The 19,484-nt window shown below is 45.5% G+C and overlaps 1 protein-coding gene across 1 annotated transcript in view; it reads right to left on the bottom strand.

Moving 5' to 3' along the window:
• Nucleotides 1-19,484, bottom strand: part of DNAH17 (dynein axonemal heavy chain 17) — a 98,753-nt gene that overhangs the window by 21,606 nt on the left and 57,663 nt on the right. The window contains exons 54-63 of the mRNA XM_088663020.1: nucleotides 17,044-17,310; nucleotides 14,763-14,924; nucleotides 11,611-11,844; nucleotides 8,810-8,974; nucleotides 6,834-6,929; nucleotides 6,096-6,313; nucleotides 5,148-5,355; nucleotides 3,165-3,280; nucleotides 1,907-2,099; nucleotides 93-328 (exon numbers count right to left, since the gene is read on the bottom strand). Coding sequence (XP_088519146.1) covers nucleotides 93-328; nucleotides 1,907-2,099; nucleotides 3,165-3,280; nucleotides 5,148-5,355; nucleotides 6,096-6,313; nucleotides 6,834-6,929; nucleotides 8,810-8,974; nucleotides 11,611-11,844; nucleotides 14,763-14,924; nucleotides 17,044-17,310 — 1,895 coding nt within the window. The remainder of the gene's footprint in view (nucleotides 1-92; nucleotides 329-1,906; nucleotides 2,100-3,164; nucleotides 3,281-5,147; nucleotides 5,356-6,095; nucleotides 6,314-6,833; nucleotides 6,930-8,809; nucleotides 8,975-11,610; nucleotides 11,845-14,762; nucleotides 14,925-17,043; nucleotides 17,311-19,484) is intronic.

The following is a 19,484-nucleotide window of genomic DNA, read 5'->3' as shown; positions in this document are numbered from 1 at the left end:
TGGAGCATTCCCACCCTTGTCTTTTGAGCTGTAGGGAACTCCTTGTTTGGCAGAAAACTTGAAGAATCGGGACAGAATAGTTATGGCTCAACCTTCTCTGTCCAAGCCGGATGGCCTTGAGGTCTTCTCCATGTTTGTTCTTAATCCACTTGATCCCTTGGAGCTGGGCATCTACAATGAGTGGCCAGCGCTCTGTGTTGCAAAGTATAGTTGCATTTTCTGTTGACATCCGGTCACTGGGGAGCCCCTGGTTGTTCCACGTTGCTACATCTGCATCATCTGTTAGGAGGCTCAAAGGGTCCAGCCCAGGGGTGATGGGAATTGGCACCTGCCAAGTAAAATAAAAGGGTCCTGAAATGCACCAACTGCTCCTCTTTAATACATAATCTCCCAAGTGGCAATAACCCCTCGTGGGTATAGCATGGGTCAAGGGGAGCCAATGTGTTACCTTTCAGTTGTTGAAGGACTACAGTTCCCATCAGCCATAGCCACCACTGCGAATGGTCAGGAATGATGGGAGTTGTGGTCAACAGCAGCAGGTTGGGCCAAGTCGTGGAGCTACCTACCTGATGCCAGAGTTGCTAGTTTACCTGGATGGGGATGGGGCAGGGTGGTGGCAAGCTTAGGAAGCACAAGCTGGTGCATGAGCAGAAGGGCTAGATGTGGCTGTGCAGCCCCAATCCCACTGGCACCATGACCTATCCCAGTCCCATTCAGGTAAGCTCCATGCTATTAATGAATAATAATAATAATAATAATAATAATAATAATAATAATAATAATAATAATAATTTATTTATACCCCGCCCATCTGGGCGGCTTCCAACTGAATATTAAAATATTAAATATTAAAATATTTAAAATATATATTAATTTAGGTTAGGTTAGAAACTGCTGTGTGGCTTTAGGGGAGCTGAAGTGAACTGGCTGACTCTTTCTGCCTGGAATCAATGGAATATAAATATTTCTGCTAAATCAGAAGACTGCCTGGAAGTTACAGTTAGCGCAAAACATAGCCAACAGGTTCCTAAGTGGGACCAGGTGTTGGGAACACATCTTGCCAAGGCTTAAGGGGTTCCACTGGCTTCCAGCCCATTTCTTACTGAGGCTGTATACACACCATAAATATAAAGCACATCCTCCTTCCCCAAAGAATTCTGGGAAGTGCAGTTTCTGAAGGCTGCTGCGAATTTTACCTCTGTGAGAGGTAAACTGCAGTTCCCACAATTCTTTTGGGTGGGTATGGGTTTGTGCTTTCAGTATATAGTGTCTATGCAGCGTCTGCTGGTGCTTACCTTTAAAACCCTACAGAGTTTAGATGAGGGTACGGGAAATGATGTTTTCTTCCATGCTACTAACGTGCCCATATATCAAAACATTCATCTGAGGTTCTCCTCTAGTTGAAGTGAAGTGGATGATGACTGGGGAGAGAGTCTTTTTGCTTTTGCCCTCCCTTCTCGTGGCTCTCCTTAGGGATGTTTGCTTGGCACCACCATATAAAAACCCTGTCTATTTCTCCAAGCTTTCAATTGCTGACGAATTTTTATTTGTGGGGTGATAGCTTTTAGCACTGCCCTTTGCTGTTGTCAACTATTTCAATGATTAGAGCTGTTGTAAGCCCTGAAAATTTTCGTTTTTAAATTGAGGGATGTTTAAATGTTTAAAACAAATCAAAATAAACCATCAAGCCCAAGGGGTTTAGTCTCAGGCACCCGATGCCAGAGATATCCCAAGAGGAATCCACCTGTAGTCTGGGTGGCCATGGGGATCAGAATCCTACTTCCTGGAAAACGGAAGCAGGGCTCACCAGGATATGATATGTATCCCCAAATATATTACTCTAAGTTTATATCCCAGAGCTTCATTCAGAGCTGCCCTAGTGAAACATGGCACTGAGCAGATTCACCTTTAGGTGCTGGAGGAAAGGAGTCCAGTACTTGTCCAGAAGCTCAGTCCTGTATTTTTTTGTAAAATAGCCAACGTAGGAAACGAATGCAGTGATCAAGAGCACATCCCCACACAAAGTCTTTTCTTGCTCACGGAAATTTTCCACAGACTCGGCCCAACGCACGTTTTCCGAAGCTAATCCGCCAACAAGCCTGAATAAACATTTTGAAAGGAGGTGCACATTTGGTTAGCGCAGCCTGGGGTTCTGGCCAGCCTTTGCCTTGATATATTTGCCTGTATATTCCCAGAAACTGATTAACTGTCTGCCTGGAATGTTGACTTTTTGAGAGATTAGGGTGGGCACCTTTTGCATGATGAAGGCCAGTTTTCAAATGCAGGACAGGCTTGAGGGCTGCAGCACAAGCTCCAACTACACATTCCAGGGATACCTGGCCACCACTACTGAGAGATGCCTTGGACCTTTTGTGAAATTTCTGAGACAAGACTGAAAGTGGCCGTTTTTTGAAGTCTTTTGTATATGCTAATCACTTAAGATCTCGATCATCAGAAGGTCCATAAAAACACAAAAGGAACTGTTTGCCTTTGAACTGACAGTCTCCACCCCCCCATAAAAAAAATATAACTGCAGCTTCTCTAAATAAACTACACATTTTTGACTCGCTCTCTAATGTAGCATTCCATTTTCAGGAAATGGTTCACAGCATGCTGAGAAGCACAACAAGTTTCTTCTTACCAGCTGGGATGACCAAGAGCCCAGTACTGCTGACTCCAGATACTGAGCGATCCCCTCAGAACCACAAAAATTATATGATATGAACATGCAATGTTTGAGGTTCTTTTAACTGCTTCCAGACTCATATATTATTTTAAGGGCTGCTACTATTGTGTTTTTGACCTTTCTGGAAAAGCAGCTTTGTAAACACCACAGAAAGAGATTCTTGGGATTCTGAAAAAGAATGTCATAGTACCCACCCTTGGCATTAATTCAGAAAATATCACAGCTTGATTCTCAAATTTGGTCGGGAAATTCAAAGATCATACCAATTGCACAATTACTGCCATCTTGTTAAATTGTGATAGTGTTTTATCTTTGAAACAGTGACCCACTCAACTCCGTTTCGTTAATAAAATGGTGGGAGATCAAACACAGACCTTCTGCATAATATGTTTCACTCATAGTGAACTTGTGAATCATAGTGGCAACTAGCTAATACCAGCACAGGATGCTCCTGAGAGAGTGCTTGCTTACAAGTTACCTGTTAGCCAATGATATGACTCTGTTTGTTGCATCTGCCTCTTGCTGGCATTTGATTTTCTCGGCTGTGGCCTTTTCAAATTCAGCCGTCAGATTGGCCAAGTTGGCATTTAGATCCTTTAAAACAACAGGTTTGCTGTTACTCTCATAGAAACTTTGAAGACTACTTGCTGCGCGTGTTCAGTGAGTGCACCCCACTATTTGTTTTAGTGGGACAGCACTTAACAAGCCATGTCTAAAAACTCTGAAAATGGCAATAGTGGCGCTGTGGGTTAAACCACAGAGCCTAGGGCTTGCCAATCAGAAGGTTGGCGGTTCGAATCCCCGCAATGGGGTGAGCTCCTGTTGCTCGGTCCCAGCTCCTGCCAACCTAGCAGTTCGAAAGCACGAAGTGCAAGAAGATAAATAGGTACTGCTCCGGCGGGAAGGTGAACAGCGTTTATGTGCGCTGCTCTGGTTCGCCAGAAGCAGCTTAGTCATGCTGGCCACATGACCCGGAAGCTGCCTGAGGACAAACGCTGGCTCCCTCGGCCTACAGAGCAAGATGAGCGCATAACCACAGAGTCGTCCGCGACTGGACCTAATGGTCAGGGGTAACTTTACCTTTATATATGTACCCACAGCTATGTGGAAGTATTTTCTATTACATACTTCCATGTGGCTGGGGCCCACATCTTAAGGATTCAGCTATAGGGGATCATTTCCATGCACCACAGAAAAAAGCAGCTCCCATGAGCACAGGTACACTGAACAGGAATCACAGTGCATGTCTGTTTGGCACGTTAGCTTCTGCACATTGCTATGTTTTTCAGCCACAGATCTTCATTGCTGTTCTACTCTGCTTGCTGTACATATCAGGGCAGAACTCTGAAACTATCCAGAAGTTTTCTTTGTCTCTTCCCTCAAACACTCTTCCCCTGCCCCTTTTCTGTTCTCCAGCAATGCAAACAGAAGTTTTGGGACATGTGTATGAACTCCCTTTTTAAAAAAAATCCGAAGAAGTGCAGATCTTGCAAAAAGCTTGTGTGCGTGATTCCACTGATTTTACAACGAACTCCTGTACAGAAGTCTCCTTAATTGCATCTAGCTGTTATAAAGTGCTTTACAGTTTTCAAACCAGAGGCTACAAGCAGTGTCCCCCCCCCCCCTAGAAAAATAGGTGCCGGCACTCACCATGAAATTGTTACAGTAAGTGCCACACTTTTTAACAACAACAAAAAGAGGCACCAGTACTGTGTACCCTTGAGTACCCCCTGAAAAAGCATGGGCTGCAAGGTAGATTAGGTCCCCAACAAGAAAAGGCTATGCTTAGGGCTTCTGCTTTAGAAAAAAGAAAAAGAGACTAAGAGGAGATGATAGATGTTTCTAAATTATACATGTTGTGGAAATTATGCATTCCTCACTCCTACCCAGCAACAGCAGAAACCGAGCAGGAGATTCAGGACAGACAAAAGGAAGCACTTCTTCCCACGCTGCATAGTTAACACCTATGGCCTTCTCTGCCACAAGATGTGGTGATGACCACCAGCTCAGGTGGCTTCGAAGAGGATTAGACAAATGCAGTAGCTAGCAAATGGCTACTAGTCATGATGGCCGTATGCTACCTCTGGGATAAGAGGCAGTCTGCCTCTGAATAACAGTTGCTGGGGAAGGGCTTTTGCCTGCATATCCTCCTGCTTGGCATCTGGCTGGACACAGTGGAAAACAGGATGCTGGACTAGAGAGGCCTTTGATCAGATCCAGCAAGGTTCTTTATATGCTCATTTGAGTCATGAACTGGAGACAGATTACAGTTCGCACACATAGCTGAAATGCCAGCTCTGTTTGTACAGACCCTGGAAAATGGCACATGTGTGCCAGTGCCACCAACTTATAGTTAAATAATTTCTTTCCTCAATGCCAGTCAATTTCAACAGTGATGTTTACTTGATGGGACACAAGGGGGCGCTGGCATTTTATCGAGCCAAGGTTACTGCGTACTTACTGCAATTTTGTTCTTGATCAGCGTGAGCTTTGCTTGTGCTTCTGCCAGCTCATTATTAGCCTCTTCCAAGGCCTGGCGCTTGGGAGCGACGTTGCAGTATACTTCATAGAAGCGAACAATGTTCAGGCACCAAGAACACAGGCCAGCTGCAGCCGTGGACTTAGACAGTATAAACTCTGGATCGAACGTTGGGTCATTTTGAAATGGCCTGCAGCGAGAAAAGTTACAAAGCAGCATGGCATTGGGTAGAAGGAAAAGCACGGTTAAGATTTACAAAGGCACATCATACAACTGATGTATCCTTCTGTGTGCTGCATCTACCTACAGAAGAGGTGACCATGGCTAAATCACCACTGCACTGTTGGGATTTAATAAAAAGATAGAATCTGGGGACTGGGCTGGCCACTGTGAGAACAGGATGCCTGGACTAGTTGGGCCATTGGTGTGATCCAGCAGGGCACTTCTTTTGTAATGACTGTGTCTAACAAACACCATTCATTGCAAAGATCTTGGGCAAAATACTATGCCAGGAGGAAAGTTGCCCCTTCTCATGGGCTATGTTTGCCCTGTCCATCTGTTGAAGATAGTGGCCTGAATTCACAGGAGGAAATCTACACAGCAAATCCTACAGACATATTGTTATATGACTTTAGCATAAGGAGGAAGAAGGGGCCTACCCCTGGACACTGGTGGAGTTACACAGTCTCACTCCTGGGCAAGCATCTAGGAAACAAGTGTTTGCTTTTTGTTGGTAGATGTTAAAGTGCTGCTACCCTTCAATAGGCAGGACCAATGCTGGGGCAGAAAGAGAAGAAGCTGAGTGTGGGGCACAAAGCAGGATTGGGCCCTCGGAGAGGAACAGCTCCTGCTTTTTCTCACCTCTGACCCAATGGGCAGACTGTAGGAACTGAGGTTGGTTGCAAGAGCATAAATTTAGATTCCTCTTACTTGAAAGCTTTCAAGCAGCTCTCTGGAATGTGCTCCTTGTCATATTTCTTTAGGGCATCCAGGAAACTGTCCACTTTGCCCATCATGACTTTTGCTGCCTTCCAGCTTCTGTCCTTTGGTATCTTGCCACCTGGAGCTGTTAGGATCAGCACAGCTGCTGTCACATTAACCACAGCTTCCGGGGGAGATCCAAAAGACTTTAGTTCTGTCAGGTTGTTCTGGAAAGGTAGAATGAGAGGGGGAGGGGGCAAGGGAAGGAGCAGTGACAGTGATTTTCCTCAGTGCAAGTCAGAACATCTAGCCACCAAACTGTAAATTTGGCAATGAAACAAAAAAAAATCATTGAGCTAAGAATCCAAACATTGAGCTAAGAGTTTTTGGCAAGGTGGGCACTGATCATGGCTTTGGAAAGCTTAAAGCTTTTGGGAAGTTAAAGCTCACAGGCTCCTTCTCACAGCTCCACCCTTAATCAAGATTGTAGAAAATGTCTTAAACCGTGGAGGCTTACATTTCAGTGCTCATTATTTTGTTATCAAAATCATTTGTGGCAAGAATTCAATTGCAGTTTCAAAATACTGTGAGAAATTCTGCACTCTGAAAATATAAAGGGCCTGTAGGTGATCACTGAGACGAGAATCGAGCACCCCAAGGACAGCACTGTTGTCTCTCTCGTCTTACTTTAAATAAACTACCTTCAAAAGCAACAGGATATACCAGCTGGATGCTCCAAGGATTTACCTTATTGAGAGTGTCCAAGGCTTCCTGGGCAGCCATCAGAGCGGGTTCAGCTTTAGCCAAATCTGTTTCACAGGCCCTTTGCTTCTCTGTTACATTCTGTGGGCAAAAAGTCCCAACAAAATTTGAACGTTTGAACAAAACTATTTATGCAGGCCAACCAGAGATCCTGAAGTCCGTATCTCTCTGCTTTCCCCCCTCAATTGTTCTTGGGAAGCAGTTTCACAAGTTATACTAAGAATGAAGAAACAAAAGTTCAAAAACCAAGCATCACTTCTGAACGTGGTTATAAACTGGGATTGGACAAAATGTCCGTTTCAAAGTATTCTCACTTTCTCATTCTTCCCAATTTAAGTTAATTTTCTATACCAGTTTGTGATTTTCTTTAAAGCCAACAACAAATAAGCTTTTTTTGGCAAATGTCTCTTAATACATACAATTTTGTATATACGGTAATTGTGCCTAATACAGTGGAACCTCGGTTGTCGAACGTAGTCCATTCGAAATGTTCGACCACTGAGGCGCAATGGGTGGTTGGAAACTTCAGTTGAGAAACACGCCTCAGAAGCCGTTCAACTTCCAAGGCGTGCTCAAAAATGGAAGAATTATTTCCGGGTTTTTGCTGTTCGAAAACCGAAACATTCAGCTTCTGAGACGCTCAAAAACCAAAGTTCCACTGTATATACATTTTTGCAAAGCAACTTATCATAACATAATGCATTTTTGAGTTATTTTCACAAATATATGCATTTTTCTTCACACTTTACCTTATTGGGTGTATTTTTTTTTACATATTATTTGGCTGAAGAACTGCACTGCAAAATTTGGAGAAGCGTGTGAATTTTGAAGGGTGGCTGCGTTTCAGTTTGTCTATTGTCTCAGAAAGTGTGAATTTGGTAGGTTTATCTTTAAATGTCAGGTGGACGGAATTTCTTACAAAGTCATATTGTATCATGGTACACAGCCTCTCCTTGCACTGTAGTGGATCATAGCAAGCAGTGCCGGTTCTAGCTAGGGGAAATTGAGACTGGGAGCAACAGGCCGAAGAACCTGAAACAGAACAGCCAGCATTGCACCCTTGCTTTATCCTTGTGCAGTTTCTTCACCAGGAGGTTCTGCCTCCCTCAGAGGATTGGACAGCATGGCACTGGGACTGCACTGCAACCCTGGGTCTCTGACTTGGCTGACCCCACCAAAAAGAGATATACCGTAGTAATATCTGGACAATAAAACCAGGAATTTTAACATGGTACCGTGTTTCTCCGAAAATAAGACACCGCCTTATAGTTATTTTTCCTCAAAAAAAACCCACACTATGGCTTATTTTCAGGGGATGGCTTATTTTTTTCCTCCTCCTGCCACGCCTGGCATTGCTGCTGCGCCTATCACTATGTCTTATTTTCAGGGTATGGCTTATATTCCTTGAATACTTAAAAATCCTGCTATGGCTTATTTTATGGCTACGTCTTATTTTTAGAAAACAGGGTAGGTAGTTCCTTGATGTGCTACAGACAGAAAATGCTTCGTAGAAATGAATAATAATAATTTATTATTTGTACCCTGCCCATCTGGCTGGGTTTCCCCAGCCACTCTGGGTGGCTTCCAACAAAGATTTAAAATACATTAAAATGTCACACATTAAAAACTTCCCTGAACAGGGCTGCCTTCAGATGTCTTCTAAATGATGTCAGGTAGTTATTTATCTCTTTGACATCTGATGGGAGGGCGTTCCACAGGGCGGGTGCCACTACCGAGAAGGCCCTCTGCCTGGTTCCCTGTAGCTTTGCTTCTCGCAGTGAGGGAACAGCCAGAAGGCCCTCGGTGCTGGACCTCAGTGTCCGGGCAGAACGATGGGGGTGGAGACGCTCCTTCAGGTATACTAGGCCGAGGCCATTTAGTAACTAACCTCCTGCCCTTTTCCCACATCACCTGCAATATATGCAGCCGTCAACTTAAGGGCAGAAAAAAGTTATACATACCGTGTTAATGACTTGCACTTTCAGCTCCTCTTCATCAGCAATTGCTTTCTCCTTGCTCACTTTCTCCGTTTCTACCCCGACTACTTGGATCAGTTTGTCAGCATCTTCATTCTTATGTTTCAGCTCCAGCTCTTGAACAGCAAGTTTGGCTTTCAGATCATCGACCTAAAAAGTCCAGCAGGAAAGGTACCTCTAAAGCTGCACTGACAAGGGGTGCGGGTTAGAAGACTTACTTTGTGAGCCCCCTCCCACAGTGAAATGCACTCTCCTGCTTTTGTTTTGCTTTTTTCATGGCACCTAAGAAACAGAGTGAAAATAACCAACCATTCAGAGTGAGAGCAGGAAACATTGCTCTTACTCCTAATAGGCTTCATGGCATCATCATATAGCCAAACCTGACTGGTTACGTGGTATCATCAGGAAGTTGAGTAAGAGTGAAGGCAATGCTTCCTGCTCTCACTAAAATGGAGTTGTGATGAGAGTCACAGAGCCAAATTTGATTGGCTGCCTCGTGACATGACGTCATTATGCTGCCTAGACCTCTTTAAAATTGTGCCAAAGCTGCAGCTTAGCACCAGTGCATAAAAAGGTAAATGAAGGTGGAGTGGATTTGTGAAACCATTTGCCCAAGCTTCAAAAAAATAATAATTGTGGGTGAAAAAGTCAGTATATTTCCAGCTAACTCCCAATAAATTATAGTAAAATCACTCCCCCGCCCCCAAACAGTGTTGGCAGATGTTGGGAAAGGGATAAAATGAAATCAACACCACAGGGGAAAAGGGGTTGAAAAAACAAACAGGATTGCTAATGAACCATAATCTAAGTAGGTCACTACAAGTACCTCTCACTACAGCTAAGTAGGTCACTGTCTAAGTACCTCTCACTACTGCAAAGCACGGCAAAAACCCTGAAATGCCTAATATATGCCCTGCCTGCTGTGCACAGCTTGCTCTAAATGGCTTGCGTTATCTTCATCCCTTTCGCCCTCCCATCCTTCTGTGGCTAAACAGCAGCTTCAGAGGAACAATTAACTCAAGGAGGTGTGCAGCAGGGAAAGAAGCACCCACCTCCACAAGCCTGAAAACCACAGTCCAAATTAGGCACCTGCGTGGCTGGTTTACCAAATAAAAAACTGCCAAGAGATCCAATCCTGTGTGGTTTAGCGCTCCAACTGCATATCATAAGGAGTTTCCCCCACTCCCCTCCAACCTAGGCAAGCTGAGGGCCAAGAGAAAGCAAGATGCAGGGAGGAACACAACACAACCTTCCAAGGGCGTACCCACCACGGGGCAAGTTAGGGCAGCTGCCCTACTCTAGAAGCCAGCTGCCCCCCCCCACAAGGGCGTACCCACTGTGGGGCAAGTGGGGGCCGCAGGCTGCCCCTCCCTAGAAGCAGGGCTGGTGGGCAGAGGCGGAGCACAGCCCAGCGGAGCGCGAGTTTGCCATTCCCGCCGCGCCGTGCCGCACCCTCCCTCCAGCTCCCCGGCGTGCCCTCAGGCAAGGCCAAGCGCGGCGGGGAACCAGAGAGCGCGGCGCGGCGGGCGGGAACGCCAAACTCGCGCTCCGCTGGGCTGGGCTGGGCTGGGCTCTGTCTCCGCCCACCAGCCCTGCTTCTAGGGAGGGGCACAGCCCAGCGGAGCGCGAGTTCGCCGTTCCCGCCCGTCGCGCCGCGCTCTCCCTCCAGCTCCCCGTCACGCCCTCAGGCAAAGCCATGCACGGCGGGGAACCAGGGAGCGCGGCAGGGGGGCCTTCCTGCCCTGGTGAACTCCTGCCTTGCTGCCCCCTTTCCTGGCGCAGCGGCGGCTGCACTATTGCCGGCGCCTCCCCAGCTTTCCTCTCTGTGACAAAGGCGCCCGCCTTTGGCCAGGGTCTTTTCGATTGGGCCATCGCGAGGCAGCGGGAGGAGCTTGGCTCCGTCATCTGCCCGCATGCAAAACCGTGCAGGGGTTGGCAGTTGCTGAGAACAGGGTCGCAAGGAGAGAGGGGCGTCTGCGCGGTTCCAGATCTCTCTTTCTCTCTCTCTCTCAATCTCTCTCTCAATCTCCCAGCTGGAGGGAGGTCGCGCCACGGTGCGCTCTGTCGGGCTGTGCTCCGCCTCTGCCCATCAGCCCGGCGCCTCTGACTGCACTTTTCCCGCCCACTTTGTGGCCCCTCCCCTTCCGTGCCTTGGCCCCTCCCCTTGCCCCCCCTAGTTTTGATCCTGGGTACGCCCATGCAACCTTCTCCCCCAGCCTTTCCTCTCATGAATGAAAATGCAGTTTGATGATGGTTATTTTGTGCTGAAAAGTGAGTGCATGAGAAAGTGCTAAGTAGCCTCCCTCCCTCCTTCCACTGTGATGTTTGGGCTGCCCACGCCAATTCTGGCTTTTTATAGAAAACGTGTGAAGAAAAACAAAGTCCTGAAACTCCGTGTAGTGACTAATTTGACCCTGCTATCGCTTTGTTATCAACATGCAGGGAGTATTAGGGAATGAATTAAACGTGGTTGGAACATGAACTGGTTGTTCCCCTGGAAAAACTTTTAATTGTGTGTGAATAATGAACTTCTTCACTGAGGGAATATGTTTAGCATATGTTTGGAGGCAGGGGTGGGAGAGTCATCTCACAAAGGTTGCCCTTTATCCCAAATTAGAGTTTTGTCCCAATGTGAAATACGGAACATTTGCATTGTTCACAATCCTCAGTGACCAAAATAAAGCATCCAATATGCTACTAGCGATCTAATCTCGTTAAATTTGGTTGAAAATAACCAGCCACTAAAAAACAGTTAACAGATGGCAATTCTGTGTTCACACACATACCTGTGAGGCAGTACTCTGGAGCTTCATCAAACCATTCTCCAGCCTCTCAATTTTGGCAATAAGCTCTGCTCTTTTTTTAGCAAGCAGGTTCTGGTACAGTTTGATCTGTTCCAGGAAAGTCTTTGGGGTGGTATAATTATAGCGCCTATCATTAGCCAGGTAGACCTTGGACATTTCATTGACAGTTGTGTGGACAAATGACATAAACAGACTGATGGAGGACTTGACATCATTCTGAAAGAGGGACCACAAGAGTAACAGTTACCATTGTATGGAACAATGGGCAATTACCAGAGATGCCGTGAATTGTCAAAGTGGAACCTTGCTAATTGGTTCATTTAGTTACGATTTTTACAAGCAATCTCAGTTTACATACACAAGCAACGCTGACACAATCTAAGCAATCTAAGCAACCTGCACAAGCAACGCTGACACAAAACCCCACATATACAGTATTAAGTAAAATAGAAACATCGTCACCCAACCCCATCCCCACTCATCTTTCCTCCCTCCACCTCCTCCCCCCTTTTCTTCCTAATGTCTCAACAAATGAAAGCGATTTGTAAAAAATGTTACATGGGGGGGGGAAATAAGGGAGACGTTGCACATACTTTTGTAAATCAAGAAAATCTTTTTAAAAAATACATTTAAAGTAAAGAAAAAAAAGAAAAAAGAAATGCAGCAAGCTGCATCAGGAAGTCTGGAACTCTCTGTCCCCGCTCCATAGAAAGCTAGTAATCTGCACACACACACACCCCCGGTAAGTTTTGTTAGCTTATTTACAGGGCTCCCCTAAGCACACTAGGAAAGAGCCACACATTTCCAAACAAGCAACTATGGGAAACTCCAGAAGGAAGAGCCACCAAGATCATACACATTATTCGCATTATTTGACAGGGACACACACTTGGTGCATGGCTACAACTGGAAGTCACACAGTAAAATATGTCTTGTTTAAGATGCTTGGATTTTGCTTAATTGCTTTTTCAACCATTTTGAATTTTTACATCTGTTCATTTGAATTGACTTCGCTTGATTCTTTTTGCTACTTCAAGTGCTGGTGAAAGAATGAATTACAAGAATTATAATAATCAAACTCAAGTTAAGAGTCAATTCATTTTAGTTAAGTTTTCGTTTTTTAAAAAAAATCAAAACATGCACTTTAGTCAAAGCATACGCTTGTGCAAAGCTGAATACTTTGAATAAGTCCATTAAATTCACAGCCGCAGTTAATGGGACAAACTATACCTTTACCTTTACGCCAAAATCAGGCGCCACAACTTTCTGTTTCCACAGTTGTGCATATTTGACACCTGATTCAGTTGTGTAAATGTTGCTATGTGGTAGCAAAACCAATGTTGCTCTAAGGATCTGAGGTTTTGCCTGCCCCTATTTTCCATTGCTTAAATACGCAACATGAGCTTTGCTGTATATACCACAGTGCCTATTCATGTTTAATGTACTTAGGATGGGAAATGAAAAGATAAAGTCAAGGTAGGTGAATATTAGCAGTAACTAGTCTCAAGGGGGGGACCCAGGTGGCGCTGTGGTTAAACCACTGAGCCTAGGGCTTGCTGATCAGAAGGTTGGTGGTTCGAATCCCTGTGACGGGGTGAGCTCCCGTTGCTTGGTCCCAGCTCCTGCCAACCTAGCAGTTCGAAAGCACGTCAAAAAATGCAAGTAGATAAATAGGAACCGCTACAGCGGGAAGGTAAACGGCGTTTCCGTGTGCTGCTCTGGTTTGCCAGAAGCGGCTTTGTCATGCTGGCCACATGACCTGGAAGCTATACGCCGGCTCCCTCGGCCAATAATGCGAGATGAGCGCGCAACCCCAGAGTCGGTCACGACTGGACCTAATGGTCAGGGGTCCCCTTTACCCCTTTACCTTAGTCTCAAGGGGACACTGATGTCAACATAGATCTCTACAAACAAAATGAGTGTTGGACTTGTACCACAGCTGCGCATGCCATAAATAAATAAATAAATAAATAAATAAATAAATAAATAAATGTGGTGGCAAGATTATTTCCAAGGAGTGAAAGCTCCAGGTGAAGACCTAGAAAGATGGGTTTTTAACAGAGTCACCTCACCTTTCTATGTGTTTGCAAGCAGACATTGGTGTGAAATAGGGATTCTAACAGGAAAAAGACCAATTTGCACCTCACTACTGTATAAACCACAGCTGACTGTCGGGGCTGCTTTCCTCCTCCTGATACTGGGCAGAGGAAAGAATCCACAATCGGTAAGCCAAGAACAAACCTTGCCTACAAATTGTGATCTGGTGGAACAAACTATAACCCCTGGTTTGGACATAACAGTAAGCTAGGGTTTGTGGCTGGTCCCCCCCCCCCCCCCAGTGTGGAGGACCAAAGTGGGTGTGATTGGATAATACACAGTAAGCCCTGGTTTATGGCTCACAGTGATGTGCAAAGATGGCCAATGAAAGTAATAACGTAAAACACAAAAGTCAAAAGGAAAACAAGATGTAAATAATAATAAGCATGCTATATTTTCAACCTATGCACAAATAAAGCCTGATGGCTATAGTGTCAATGAATGGATTTGCTATATTTATTGCAAACAATGCAGAACAAAAAGGTGCAACTCAGCCCAGTTCCCAATAGCCTTCAATGGGGTTCTAGGAACACTGGAATGCAGACATGTTTTATACAGCTGGACACAATACCATTATATTTTTACTGTTCATGGATTTAGCCATTTGATGTCTCGGTACTGTATTATACAAGTTGTGTTTAAAAATTGTATTTTCAGTGTTTTTGGTTTTTAATTTTCATATCCATGACCAAGTCTGTCTGTCTCTCCCCTGGCAGCCCACTGGGAGGGGGGAGGAAAGGGGTGCCCCACCCAAATTTTGGTTCTCACCACACCCACTTGGGGCTTTGGCCCTGCCCACTGCCAGGATGTGCCCTTCTCAACAAGGAATGCAGCCCTCAACAGAACAAAAGGCTTCCCATCTCTGATCTAAACTCTGGTGTATATATATATATATACCAGGTCAGTCCTGAAGAACACGGAAACATTCATGGAAATCAGGCAGAAACTGCCCTCCTTAGTACCAAGTTATGCTGGGGGGCACAACTTTCATTGTAATGGCATTGCTAGAAATGATACAGCTGTAAGGGTGGAGTCACCTCTATTCCTTCAGTCTCCTCTAGGAACCTGGCACTGACAGATACCAGGGCATCTTCAGGCCATTCGTGAAACCAGTCAATGGCGGTGCAGTTCACTACAGCAGGGAATTTTCTTGCCCGCACACGGAGGGTGGACCCCACAGGAGAGAAACAAAGGATCACCTGTAGCCGGGGGTGGAGTGGGGTGGGAGAGCTCTCATTAAGAACATAAGTAATATTATATAAAACAGCACAGGAACAAGCTAAAACAGAACAACTTCTACAGTGGTACCTCAGTTTACAAACACAATTGGTTCCGGAAGTCTGTACTTAACCTGAAGCGAACTTTCCCATTGAAAGTAATGGAAAGTGGATTAATCCGTTCCAGACAGGTCCGTGGAGTACTTAAATTGAAAATACTCAAACCGAGGTGTACTTAAACTGAGGTATGACTGTATTGCAATAACCCTTTTGTTCTATGAAGAAACCACAGTAGCTTAGGGTTGGCGTACGCTTGGAATTTCTCAGACATATCCGGGATTCAGCTATCGGGAACTGCGTCCGTAAGGCAACCCATATCGGAAGTAGCGCTAAAACCTCAAAAAAAAAAAAAAAAAAAGCTCAATGACTTTTCTGTCTGGATTTTCATTTCCTGAAATATGGCAACCCTACAGTAGCTGAGCTTTTGTTTCCTCCCTCTGGGGTGTGGGGAAATGCCCTAGGACAAATGGGCTTGAGGACTTGAGGATGCACAAAATATCCAGGGCAAATCCCCAGCCTCATTAAAAGTTTTAGCTCTGCTTCTGCATTTTGCTACTCCTAGTGGCAATGCAGTGCAATTGAGGATCCCCTGGGCAATGGCAAAGCACAACAGTTGGAGCACCCATAGCCTGTGTGGGATCCGGGAGCTGTGCCTTTGCATCTGTTGAGAGACTGAAAGTGATTTTAGGACGTGCCTCGTCTTTCAGTGGATTTAGAGAGCTTTAAAAAACAAAAACAAACCCTACCTAAGAAGAGAACTTCATAATGTTCCATTCTTCAGAATTTTATCATTATTTGCTCTTCCTCTGGAGCAAGTCTTCACCTCAATATGTGCTTTTAATAATATTTATTCTCCATTATAGGAAGACAAACTTCAGAAGAAGCCCATTAAATATTATTTGTTTGCAGAGGAGCACCATGGCAGGGAGAAGGAAAATCAGCACAAGTGCAGGAGGTTTGTCTCCTTTCACACACAGATGAAGTGACCAGGGAAGAGAGACAAATTTAAAGAAAAGGCGAACACCCAAAACATAAGAATCTGGACCCTGCTAATTCAAAGCACCAGTTAAGCCATTCTGAGAAAAATCAGGGTAAACGGATGCTAAATAATAGTGACGGCGGATCTGCAATGCATCCATCAATGGGGGGCACAAAGTAAGCCTCCTGAAGGAGGCCCTTTCAGCTGTTTCGACAACAGCAAAGGCCCAAAGCCATTTCAGAGGCTTTCATTCTTTTTATGAGATGCTGTTCACTAAAGGCTCTCAGAAACGAGGCACCAGAGACGTTTCTATTAGGAAGGTTTCCCCACCCACCCCCACCCTATGTTTGAGATCCCGTGGACAGCAAATCCTTGTAATTTTCTACCCTTCATTTTTAAACTGTGATTTATTAAGATCTGTGGTTAACAACGGAAGTGTGTTTCTATGGGATGTGCTCCAACCAGTATATAATCTTTTGCAAATCCCATAATCTCCTGATGAGACAGACAAGCAGCACTGGAAGGGCACTAGATGTGCAGCCTACGCCATTGAATGCCGCTGCTTTTTTTTTTTTACACTGAAAGCTGATGGAATGGCTTGAAGTATCCTTCATTGTTACTGGCATCTGTTAGTGCCAGCAATAACCCCCACCCCCCTTCAGATATCCCTGGGTACTCCATTTAGGTCACGGTTATTATAAAACAACATTCCGAGACCTGCTTCAATTTTAGCATCAGATTCACTTCCTCTTGAGCCTTTCACTACACATTAACAGCGATGGCCTAGCACATTTTTGTGACTTGCACCAGAGCCCCCAAGGCAGGGCCTTCTCCTCCCAACACTTCCAAAAGGCACATTGCTTTATAAAGTCTTGCTGCACCATTCAGCCCCAAGTTCCGGCTTTCATCTACCCCACACGCCCAACAGTGTGAATGGCAGAGATGGTACTTTAGTCTCAGCCACACACATGGTCAAAATTTAGTATGTCCCCGTTGTACAAAGATTTTGGAACGGACACAACCGGAACCACCCTGAATTCGGGAAGAAGGCGGCCTTCTTACCTTCAGCTGCCGGCGGACTTTGTCAATAAAGAACTTCCAGCAGTTTTCCCTAGTATCCTGCATGCCCATGGATTTCACTTGGGGCCTCATGGAACCAATAATGTTTTCCACTTCATCATCCTGGAAGAGACTCGGGATCTCACCAGATGCCAGGAGGTCATTAATCAATACCAAGAACTGCTCCTCAGCAACCTGCGAGTCCGTCATGAGGAACACGGTGGGGGTGTTCTTCACAGCAGATTTGATGTACTGGGAAGCCAAGTCAGCCTGGACCACAGAACAGACACATGTCAGTTTCTTACATTTTTATTTTTTTTAAAAAAAGAGAAGACACTTCCTTTGGATTATTTTTCGAAGTGGAGTTATTCCTCTTAAAAGTTCCCAAAGAGGGAAAGAGGCAGCTTTCCTTTTGTGAAAGATGGACCACAAGAGGAAAAGCGAATCTTCAGAACTGTATGCCATTTTCGAAATGCCCTATTTGGGAGTTCTCTTCCCCACGCAATTTCCAGCATGTGAGGAGGAGAGCCTGTTGCCTCTACCCATTCTACTGGGTTGGGAAGGTGAACCTCAGCACCACAGAGGGACTCTTGTGGAGGCTCCAGTGTGATATGGAATCCTGATCTTCTGGGGTTCTAAATCACATGAGGAGCCACCATGGGCATAGCAGGCCCCCCCCCCACTGCAGAAGTTCACCTTCCCAACATGTGCGAGATGATGAAGCCGGTGACAGGGACATGACAGAAGGGTAGGGGCAACAGGCTTTGTTGCAAGGATGGGCAAATCTGGCAATTTCAGTTTCTCTCAGGTTCTCATTTTTCCCGTTCAGTTCTCCACATTTCCACATCAGTCTGCATTTTAAAAAAACCTCCAAAGTTCTCATGAAAATTTGTCAGCAATATTAGTGTGTATTTCTCCTGAAACATTTTTTTTGTATGCAATTTTGTCTAATATACATTTTTTTGGCAAGCAAATTCCCCCTATTTTGAAAGTTATGTTAAGGGGGGGGAAAGCATTTATTCAAACTTTCCCCTACTACATGCACTTTTGTACAGATTTTTTCACTTTGCAAAAGAAGTTCAAATTACGGTTCACACATTGTTTGGGTAAATGGGAATCAGATAGTTTTATCTTTTCAATTGCAAACTGAATCGAACACCTCCCTCATCCTTACTGGGACCCCTTTACTCTGAACAAGATTCCTGAACAGGGCTACGGTCACACAGCCACATCTTGAAACCGCAGAAAGGGAGCAGCTGCAAAGATGCTCTTCTTGGATCTGGGGCTTGTCTTGCCAAGTGTTTCCCTTGCCAGAGCAATTGCAGGGAGGAAACACAAACCAGCACATTCTCTAGTGAACACTAGGTGCCACTCTTGCACTTCCCAAGCAGGCTGACACAACAGCAGGAGTTTCCTCTGTCTGCTGCTCAGCGTCAGAACACATACATGCCTCTGACCAAAGAAGTTTGGAGAAGCACAACAGCTGTCATAACACTAGAACCTATGCTTGGATACAGAACTGATGTGTGTTACCAAAGCTAAATGTATCCACTTATTCCCCCCACCCCCCCAAAAAACCACCACAGTGCACATACCTCAGATCACATTGCAGGGCAGAGGGACTGAGCAACCATAGAGGTGTGTACAAAAAAAAATACTCTGTCAGCTTTTTAAAAGGATATGTTCCTCACTTGCACTTTCCTTGCTTGAAAAATATGTATGTAAGTTAAAGGTAAAGGTAAAGGGACCCCTGACCATTAGGTCCAGTCGTGACCGACTCTGGGGTTGCGCGCTCATCTTGCATTATTGGCCGAGAGAGCCGGTGTATAGCTTCCAGGCCATGTGGCCAGCATGACAAAGCCGCTTCTGGCAAACCAGAGCAGCACATGGAAACGCCGTTTACCTTCCCGCTGTAGCGGTTCCTATTTATCTACTTGCATTTTGACGTGCTTTCGAACTGCTAGGTTGGCAGGAGCTGGGACCAAGCAACGGGAGCTCACCCCGTCACAGGGATTCGAACCTTCTGATCAGCAAGCCCTAGGCTCAGTGGTTTAACCACAGCGCCACCTGGGTCCTACAGTATGTAAGTTAGTCCCCGACTAAGACATGTGAAACCAAAGCAGATGGTTCTAAGAATGAGACCAAGGCCAGCACTCGCATGAGACGAGGTGAAGCAATTTGACTCAGGTGGCAAATCCGTCACCCCATCCCCACCCCGCTGTTGCCAGCCCTGCCACAGTTTCGCCGCCGCCACCACCACCACAGCACCTTTGCCTTTGCCGTGGCATGGGAGCAGCCGCGGGCGAGGGTGCAACAGCAGTGGCGTGGCCAGTGGCAATAGGGCCATGGTGGCAAGGCAGAACCTCCCAGCGGCAAAACTTCCCAGGCCGCACCTGAACAGAACTCTTCAGGGCACAAAACCGAAGGCCAATTCCTACAACCTT

This window comes from Zootoca vivipara, chromosome 2 (genome assembly GCF_965207765.1).
Source record: "Zootoca vivipara chromosome 2, rZooViv2.hap1.1, whole genome shotgun sequence".
Lineage (NCBI taxonomy): Eukaryota > Metazoa > Chordata > Lepidosauria > Squamata > Lacertidae > Zootoca > Zootoca vivipara.
Note: the sequence above shows the minus strand (reverse complement) of the source record. Positions and strands in the feature narration are given on the sequence as shown.